The sequence below is a fragment of the Anabrus simplex genome, chromosome 13 (assembly GCF_040414725.1).
Source record: "Anabrus simplex isolate iqAnaSimp1 chromosome 13, ASM4041472v1, whole genome shotgun sequence".
In the NCBI taxonomy this organism is placed as follows: Eukaryota; Metazoa; Arthropoda; class Insecta; order Orthoptera; family Tettigoniidae; genus Anabrus; species Anabrus simplex.
This window is the reverse complement of record NC_090277.1, coordinates 13,359,536-13,369,719: the sequence shown is the minus strand read 5'-3', so window position 1 is coordinate 13,369,719 and position 10,184 is coordinate 13,359,536. Positions and strand designations below refer to the sequence as shown.

The 10,184-nt window shown below is 39.9% G+C and overlaps 1 protein-coding gene across 1 annotated transcript in view; it reads right to left on the bottom strand.

Moving 5' to 3' along the window:
* Positions 1–6,801: 6,801 nt before the first annotated feature.
* Positions 6,802–10,184, bottom strand: part of LOC136884656 (dnaJ homolog subfamily C member 17) — a 101,820-nt gene continuing 98,437 nt past the window's right edge. Inside the window, exon 7 of the mRNA XM_067156893.2 lies at positions 6,802–7,063. Coding sequence (XP_067012994.2) covers positions 6,959–7,063 — 105 coding nt within the window. The 3' untranslated portion in view covers positions 6,802–6,958. The remainder of the gene's footprint in view (positions 7,064–10,184) is intronic.

The following is a 10,184-nucleotide window of genomic DNA, read 5'->3' as shown; positions in this document are numbered from 1 at the left end:
ACCCTCTCCCCACCTCATTATCTTCAACAGGTGCAGATCACCCGTGGAAAGATCCACCCCAAGAGAGCCGAACATCTCCTCTGATACTCATGGAAATAAATAAATAAATAACTTTGTTTACTTACCAAGGAGCGTGTCCTCTTGGAGACAGAACGCCGTATATACACTTTCACTACAGCCATGAATCACATGGGTTTTCTCCATTTAACTGAACTACCCACATAGTCGAATCGAAGACAAGTACAATCCATAAGCTGAACCGGTGGTCATTAATCTCTTTATATGACGCGGATAGGTTTATCAGTCAATCAAAATTATCGTTCCAATGAGGTGTAGACAAAATGTTAATTCTACTGATAGAGATCATTAGCGGGGCAGATTTCTATGACAAGTCATATTTTTTTCCTTAACATTATATCATGTAGTCTTGGATTTTCAGCATGTTTCCACGCATAATCAAAATTAAACAGGTTTCATTGGACAAATAAATGCTTATTAGGCTTTTTTAAATAAGTTTTGTGGCATATTTTATCAAAAGCTCATTATAACGACGTATTTTGGCAATTTTCATTTCGATTTAGTTTTATAAATATCAGAGTAAGCTCTAGAAATTATTTTTCAGGATAGACTGGATTATATTTCTACTAAAGAACCATTAAAAAGTACTGTATGGAATGTTTCTAGCAGGTAAGAGCTATCGTTTGCTGGTTGGGTGAAGTGAAATGTCGTATGGCCTCCAGCACGTCATGATGATGATGAAGACAATACATACACCCAGTCCCTGAGCCAGGGGAATTAGGCAATTATGGTTAAAATTCCCTACCCTGCCGGGAATCGAACCCCGGACCCCTGTGACCAAAGTGCAGTTATTTGACATTGTTCATATCTCTCTCTCCTTTGCTCTTACCTCTTCCTCCTTCAGCACACTGAGTGATCTTGGTTAATGAGGGAGCTTCAGTAATTCAGTTGCTTTCCAAACCAAATAAAAACCCTATGGCACAACAGCCCCGAAGGGCCATGGCCTACCAAGCAACTGCTGCTCAGCCCGAAGGCCTACAGAATGCGAGGTGTCGTGCGGTCAGCACGACGGATCCTCTCGACCGTTATTCTTGGCCTTCTAGACAGGGGCCGCCATCTCACCGTCAGATGGCTCCTCAATTGTAATCACGTAGGCTGAGTGGACCTTGAACCAACCCTCAGATGCAGGTAAAAATCCCTGACCTGGCTGGGAATCAAACCCGGGGCCTCCGGGTAAGAGGCAGGCACGCTACCCCTACACTGCGGGGCCAACACTGTTGCTTTCAATATGCCTAAAACAAAAGTCTCAGTTGGTGAGAAGTTGCAAAGTTTTCTTTGCAAGTTCGGTGAAAATATATTCAGTACGAATGGAGTGATATTCTGTAAATTGCACGAGCATGTGAAAGGATCAGCAGCATTAGAACATGTACTGGAAAAGAACAGCGGAGTTTTGTACCTGCGTGGAATAAGTGACATTCTTTGGGGAAACCCTTCATCTGCAGATTTCCAGGAATTTTCTGCAAGTAACTCTATTCAAGTACGCTCCTGTTACATCATGTGATGTCGAAATAAGTTTTTCTCGCTACAAGACGATACTCAGCGACAACAGGACAGGATTCTCATTCAACAATCTTTAGATGCATGTGGTCATAAATTGCAAGAATCCTGATAAAGGAGACTAGATCAGGTATGGAAGCTTCACACACATAACACGTATTTTGTGTAGAACGTAACATTGACTGAATATTGACCAGTGTTTATGTCTTCCACAGAGTCTATCCTTGCATATGTATGTTCAGTATGTCAGCGATTCCGCTGGTGGGATCCTCAACAGCTCTGCCATCAGCTGTCATAGATGGCCTAGGCATCACTGAAGAGGCGTACTAGGGAAATGAGGAGTGAGGTAGTTTCCCGTTGCTTTCCTCACTGAGCCAGAATTGCTATTACATATCAGTCTGCCAAGCCCACTGAAATGCATACACCAACCGATCCTATGAACAACATTTTCACACCATTCATAGCAGGGACTGGCTGCGGAATGAATGGCGTTACTAGCATCGCTCATACCTCACTCACCTTCATATTGTCTAAGCCAAGGAAAAGACAGAGACAGATCTATGAAAGTAACAAAATTGCTATAGCCCATATCAGAAGACATAGTGCACTATAAACACTAGGTCCTGCCAGTAAAGGCATCCGTCCTTGCGTAGGGAATCTTAATGAGTTCATCAACTATTCAGCATTATAGTACAGTTTTTGTACTTAGATATTAATTATCCAATATGTCTGCACATTCCCCATCATGCAGTAAACTCAGTTTTATTGCCTCCATGTTCTTCTTCACATATTTCTGAGCATGTCCGGTGTTATAGTGCGAAATACATCCTCAACAGTGTTGCACAGTTTTTCGTTTTAGCATAATGACATGCAGATCCATGTGCCTTAACGACTCCCTGTAACGAATTCTCAAGTGTGGTGAGGTCAGGAGTTCTTGGTTGCTATTTCAAGGGAGCTGGTGCGGCTAGTGAACCACGACCTATCCACCGTCTTGGAAAATGTTCGTTCAGGAACGCGTGCACTGCAAGAGCGTAGTCAGCAGGTTGCAACCATATGCGTTCTGGGAGGGCCTTTTCCTCAAGCTGGGGTATTAAACATGTTTGTAACGTGCGTAAATAATTTGCGCCATTCACAGTCCCTCCATAAAAGTACGGTCCAAGCAGAAGTTGTGATGTCATCGCTGCCCTTATCATTACGTGCGGTGGGTTCCTTTCCAACTCAACTCTGTAATGAGCATTCTCTTTGGCCCACACGACAACATTTCTAGCATGTGAGCTGCGATAAATAGCATATTCATCTGGAAACATCACCTTGGCATGGATCACTGCATTTGGAAATTTAGTGAACAAAGCGTGTTAATTCTGGTATTTATCTGGTAACTCGTTTAGGAACGTCAGTCGATTTGGTCTGAACTTAAGGTCTTTTTTGATGTAATCTTGCATTGTTGTCCTTGGTATACCGAGTACTGAAGCACGTTTACACGTTGATTTCATACAAGATTGTTCAATCGAAGCACAGACTCCAAGCACATGTTTCTTCTTGTATCTTGTTCCTTCCACTCCGCGGCCTGTCTTTAACACTGCCTGAGACAAAAGCACATTCTGTCCCAAACGATAAGTGTTGTTTTATTCAAACTTTCCTGGAATGCTCCCATAATCTGTGCTCTGTGTGTTTTCGTTTGTCCGCTGACACACATGCCACTAACCGCTCCTCAATAGAGTAACTCTTGGCGCTCACATCTGCCATGGCTTCACACTAACACTCGACTGCGACCAACATTTGATTCCAAAATTAATAAGAAGTAATACAGCTCCCAACCTGCTTAAATAACATACGTAATATAACTACCAACTTGCATAAATGACATAGCATAATTAACATTTGGTACTAAACAGTTACAGGGGTACAGGGACTTCTCGCCCACCCTGTTCTTTTAGGTTAAGGATTTTGAAGAAATAAAACTATTTTATCTCTACATTATTTGCAGCCTGTAGCAATCGTAATAAAATTGTTTCTGTATGCAATGTATTTGCTATTCATTAAATCATATTTTGAATTTTACAAGTCATATTTTTAAAATGTTTTTTAGGTCATAAATGCATACATATTTCATACATTTTTAGCTCATAGAAATCTGCCCCTAGAGATCATCAATCAAGATTAATATAAAAATGTCCGGCTCCATGGCTAAATGGCTAGCGTGCTGGCCTTTGGGTTCGATTCCCAGCAGGGTCGGGAATTTTAACCATCATTGGTTAATTTCAGTGGAACGGGGGCTAGCTGTATGTGTCGTCTTCATCATCATTTCATCCCCATCACGATGGGCAGGTCGCCTACGGGAGTCAAATCAAAAGACCTACACCTGGCGAGCCGAACATGTCCTTGGACACTCTCAGCACTAAAAGCCATACGAGGATGGTTTGAAAAGTTCTCGGAATCACCGCTAGATGTCAGTGCTAGAGCAACGAGGTTCCCGCGCAATAATCGCACATCCTTTGTGAGTGAACACATGGCGTGTCAATGCTCTAGCTGCAGGAGTGTGGTAGTGACGACTCTTTGTTGTTGTTCCCGCGTAGTGATTTGTGACAATGGAAAAAGCTGAGATTCGAGCAGTGAGTAAATACTTTATAAAGAAAGGTATGAAAGCAAAGGAAATTCATGCCGACTTTCAGAACACACTGGGGGACTCTGCTCCTTCATTTTCAACTGTTGCCAAGTGGACCAGCGAGTTTAAATTTGGTCGGGAGAGCTTGAATGATGATCCGTGTAGTGGGCGGCCAAAACGTGTTACGACCCCAGAATTTATCGCAAATGTGCATTAAATGGTCATGGAGAATAGTCGACTGAAAGTGCGGGAGATTGCTGAAGCTGTATTGATGTCTTCTGAATGGGTATATTATATTTTAACCAAAGAATTGGGTATGAAAAAATTATCTGCAAGATGGGTGCCGCAGCTCTTGACTTTGGACAATAAACGCACCAGATTGGAAATGTCCGAACAAAGTCTGGCCCGTTTTCAGTGCATCCAACAAGATTTTTTGTGCCGGTTTGTGACTACAGATGAAAATTGGGTCCACTACTATACCCCAGAGACAAAACAGCAGTCAAAGCAGTGGAAATATGCTGATTCATCACCACCAAAGAAAGCAAAGTCAGTGGGTTCGGCTGGAAAGGTCATGGCCTCAGTTTCCTGGGATGCAAAAGGCATTCTGCTGATACTGGCCAAACAATTATGGGGCAATACTATGCAAACCTTCTAGACCAACTACAGGAAAAGATATGCGAAACAAGGCCTGGTTTGGCAAGGAAAAAGGTCATCTTTCATCAGGACAACGCTCCGCCGCACACAAGTGTTATTGCCATGGCAAAACTTCATGAACTGGGGTACGAATTGTAGCCACATCCACCTTATTCACCTGATTTGGCACCATCAGACTTTCATCTATTCCCCAACCTGAAAATTTTCCTCGGTGGACGGAGATTTTCTACAAGGGAAGAACTGACAGCCGAATTGGAGAGGTATTTTGCAGGCCTGGAGGAATCTCATTTTCGAGATGGGATCAAGGCATTGTAACATCGCTGGACCAAATGCATTAGTCTACAGGGAGACTACGTTGAAAAATAAAAGCAGTTCCACCGAGGTAAGATACTTAATTTTAGTACATTCCGAGAACTTTTCAAAGCACCTACGTATGCCATTTCATTTCAATATAAAAATGAATATTTCTTCATTTGTTTGTCTTTTATGGACTCAAAATCTACTGCACCGATTTAGGTGAAAATTTCACAATTTGTTCCTATTACTCCTGAGAGTGTTTAGGAAGTGATAAGACACTCCAATGGGTAGTGGCGGGAGGGAGAAAGTTATAAAAATAATAGAAAATAGTGTCAAATTTGTAGTTTTCCGTGTTGCAGACGTGCATAGTGACACTCCGGATGTTGTTTAACCCCAGTTGGAATGGAGGTTAGAGGGGGTGAAAAATAATGTCTAAAAGACTGAGATTATAGATGTATATGAGTATGTTCCAGCATAGGTCTTAACCAAACTTGGTAATGAAATGGTGTATGGTTTTTAGTGCCAGGAGTGTCTGAGGACGTGTTTGGCTCGCCAAGTGCAGGTCTTTCGATGTGATGTCTGTAGGCGACCTGTGTGTCGTGATGAGGATGAAATTATGAAGAAGACGACACATACACCCAGCCCCCGTGCCAGAGAAATTAACCAATGATGGTTAAAATTCCTGACCCTGCCCAGAATCAAGCCCGTGACCCCTGTGACCAAAAGCCAGCATGCTAACCATTTAGCCATGGAGCCGGACACCAAACTTGGTAAACATATAGAGTTGCTATCATGAAGAAATATTGTGGAGTATAAAAACAGATGGACTGGCTATAAAGGCGCTACTTAACTAAATTGGAGTCTGTGGCAGTCTGTTGCAGTTTTGGAGCTTGCTACTGCCTGTCTCATACTACATGTGCCGCGGTGAAAGGCTCTGAAATCAAATTGAGGTCCCCCTTAAACAAAGTCATGCTTGTGGCATTTTCTCCTGCTACTCCTATTGGCTTGATCAGTCATCAGGAGAATTGTAGGAGAAAAACATATTCTCGGAAACGAGTAGCGGCGGCTGCCGCAGCCGCCGACAGCTGTGGGGATAAAACAATCCTTGGTGAGGGGGAGAGGGGAGGGGATAACATGTAAAAATAATCAAAAACAACCAACATTAGTGTCGAATCCGTAGTTTTTGGAATTCCTGAGATGAATAGTGACACTCCAGTTGGTGTTTAAGTCTACGTTCTGCCCCCACCGGCATGGAGGGAAAGAAGGTGTTAAAAGGGAAATGTACAAAATGACTGAGACAGAGAGAGAGAGAGTGTGTGTGTGTGTGTTTTTTTCCAATATAGCTCTCCACCAAACTTGGTACACATATCGCTTATTATCTGGAGAAAAAAAAACCCACTGTGGTGGCAAGACATCTGTAGCAACAACAGGAGAGGGGTTGATATGAAAAAGTTATCGAATAGACCGATATTAGCGTTGAATCAATAGTTTTTGGGGTTGCTCAGATGAACTGTGACACCCTGCATGTACGGTCTCCGTAACATTAACTCTTAAACTACGAAAGAGTTTGCAAAATATCAGTCAACGTCACAATAAGGAACTGTTCACACGTAATAAACATTTGATAAAGTGCCCGGTACTACAGGTAGTTTTACTAAGAAAAAGAAGGATTTAAAAAAGTTGTTCAGTTTTTATTATCAGTAATTTGTCAAGATACAAGTACGCTGCCTCTGCTTTGTGATAAACATAAAAACTTTAAAATGACTAGAGCACATTGCTCTCTTGCACACTCAGTTTTGAGTCCAGAACAAGGCTTGTTTCACACTATCAGCTATCTTCATTCTTTAATTCCTCTATTAGTCGCTTACGTTCCTCGGCTTGTCTCAACCGTCGAAATACCATGTCCTCGAGGTCCACCTGAGACTGCGGCTCCTATAACAAAACAGACGGGTTATAAGTCACTCTCAACATTAATGCAACAAGAATGTGATATGGATGTCCAAAGCAGGGGAGAGATGAGGTCATCATAGGATACGAGGCAATGTTATTGTTGCGCACGGTCCCTTATTTCTTTTAGTGCCAGGTGAAAATGTAAAGTTAAGGTCTAAAAGTGCCAGGCTGTTTGATGGAAAATGTAGGCTTCTAAAAAAAAAAAAGGAACTCCTCTCTATTTAGAGATATGAACGTGAAACTTAATCAGGAAGTGCAAAACATAGGCATCTAAGTTCAAAATTTTCAGATCATAATGAAACTGATTGTAAAGTTTTTTGTTCAAGGTTTCTCGTTTCTTATCTAAGATGTTTTGAATTTTGGTATTACCATATTTCAAAAAAGAAACCCATTCAATAGGGACCATAAGGGAGGAAGCTTCTAGAAGAGCATTATATAACTTAGAGTTTAAAAAAGACTTTTTTCTGTATAGAAACTTAATTTCATTTTTGATCCATAAGTTGTTAGTTTTTTCTTGAGTAGCCTTATGCCATTTTGTTGTACAATGTTTTCTCTGTACTGAATTTAGAAATTTAGGAACAAGTTTTTGGTGTATTGTTTTAGGAAATTTACGTCTTTGCCAATTTTTGACATTTTAATCTTTAAGTTCAAACAGGCATTTGATAGTTTTTTTGCCTGGTTGGCTAAATTACAGCTTATAAATCTCATATTTTATCCCGTATTGGCTCAATACAACTAAGGTTAAGTTATAAGTAGGTTCCCACCTTCCAATACTTATCAATTTCTATATAATAGTTTTATTAATTACATGATATAAACCAGCTTAATCTCTAGGACGTGTTTCATTCCGATTATGGAACATCCTCAGCTAAAAGATTTGACAAAATGGCAAGACAATTAAAACATATGTGATAGTTATGATGTTACAATAGCTAAAAGATTTGACAAAATGGCATGAAAATTAAAACACATTTGATAGTTATGATGATAAAATAATATGTCCATTCATGTTGGTTAAAATTTCAACAAGTCAGTGTCCAAGTGACGAAGTAAGATCGGCGATAAGGTTCTTCTTTATGTTGGAGACGTGTATATTTGTTAATCTTGAAGATAAAATTAGAGATATACAAGATTTTCTTAACGTATAGTTATCGGGGTAATTCTTGATAAAACAACCGTAGTTGAAGTTGAGTTGCAGTTGGACTATTAAAATGAGTCTGAAACGAGAAGAGAATGAGTAAAAAGGATAATGGAGTTGATTACCTTATAGTCAATCGTGTCGTATTTGACGTCCTCCCTTACGCCGTGTCGTTAACTGACTGAGTTCTGTGTACATGTATGAGGCACTTGTGGTGGGCGGGGAATAGCGGAAGGAGAGGTAGGGGAAGTGAGGAAAGCGGGTGAAATGTTGTGTAGGGTGGAGCTAACTGAGGAGTGGCACTGTGACAGGCTAGGGGAATACTGTGTGCGGTGGAGCTAATCGGAAGGAGGTGTGTTGCTTGTTTTTTGGGATCCTTTTTGATGGTTTTTCTAGACGAGTCTAATTTGGTAGCCTCTTCTAATAATATATTGATATTTTCTGCGATTTCGTTAATATTCTGGCTGGGATTTCATTTCTGATCAATCTCAGTACAGATATTTTCAAGAATATTCATGAATTTGCCTTTGTTTAACGTTCGTAGAATGGTCAAGTCCCTTTCTATTGATGTAAAACTGTGTTTATATTCGGGCATATGAAGACTCATGGCCGGGTACTTGCTATGTTTTTCAGCATTAATATGTTCTTGATATCTTACTAAGAAATTACGGCCTGTTTGCCCAATATAAGAATTGGCACAATTTGAGCATTTAAGCCTATATATCCCTGAATTTAAATATTTGTTATTACTTGCAATGCTTTGGTGATTGAAAATTAAACGTTCATTGTTGTTATTGGTGCGAAAGGCAATTTTAAAATTGAGTTTCTTAAAAATATTAGTAATCTGGTAAATATTACCATTGTTGTTGTTTGAGTCATCAGTCCTCCATGCCACCCTATCCTGTGTTAACCTTTTCATTTCTACATAACTATTGCATCCTACATCTGCTCTAATCTGCTTGTCATATTCATACCTTGGTCTACCCCTACCGTTCTTACCACCTACACTTCCTTCAAAAACCAACTGAAGAAGTCCTGGATGTCTTAAGATGTGTCCTATCATTCTATCTCTTCTTCTCATCAAATTTAGCCAAATCCATCTCCTCTCACCAATTCGATTCAGTATCTCTTCATTCGTGATTCGATCTATCCATCCCACCTTCAGCATTCTTCTGTAACACCATGTTTCAAAAGCTTCTATTCTCTTTCTTTCTGAGCTAGTTATCGTCCATGTTTCACTTCCGTAAAATGCCACGCTCCACACGAAAGTCTTCAAAAACATCTAATTCCAATATTAATGTTTGAAGTGAGCAAATTTCTTTTCTTAAGAAAGCTCTTCCTTGCTTGTGCTAGTCTGCATTTTATGTCCTCCTTACTTCTGCCATCATTAGTTATTTTACTACCCAAGTAACAATATTCATCTACTTCCTTTAAGACCTATTATAAGTAAAAGTGGCGAAGTTTTTCTTTTTGTGTTCTTTTACCAGCTGCGTTTGAGGTTTATTCTTAATTTTATTCATTAATCTACCTATGTAGTGTTTTGTGTATCCATTGTTTATCGCTATTTTGTAAATGAGATTGGAGATCGCTTTTGGACAAGGGAATGTTAAAGGCTCTATTTAGCATGCTTAAAAAGGAACTCCTTTTAAGTGGCTCAGGATGGTACGAATCTTTTTGTATGGTATTTATAGTTTGGGTCGGTTTTCTAAAGACTGTAAAGGATAACTTTTCTTATTTCCTTTCGACTGTTAAATAAAGGAAATTTAGTTTTTATTGTTCTCGGTTTCTAAAGTGAATTTTATGACAGGGTCTAAACTGTTGATTTGGTCTAATAAATTAGTGCTACTATTGATTTGTTCATCTACAATTGCAAAGATGTCATCGACAAACCTTAGCCAGATAATGATACCTTTTTCGTCATTTAAAGTTTTATGTTTTTCTAAGTGATCCATGTATATTTCAGCA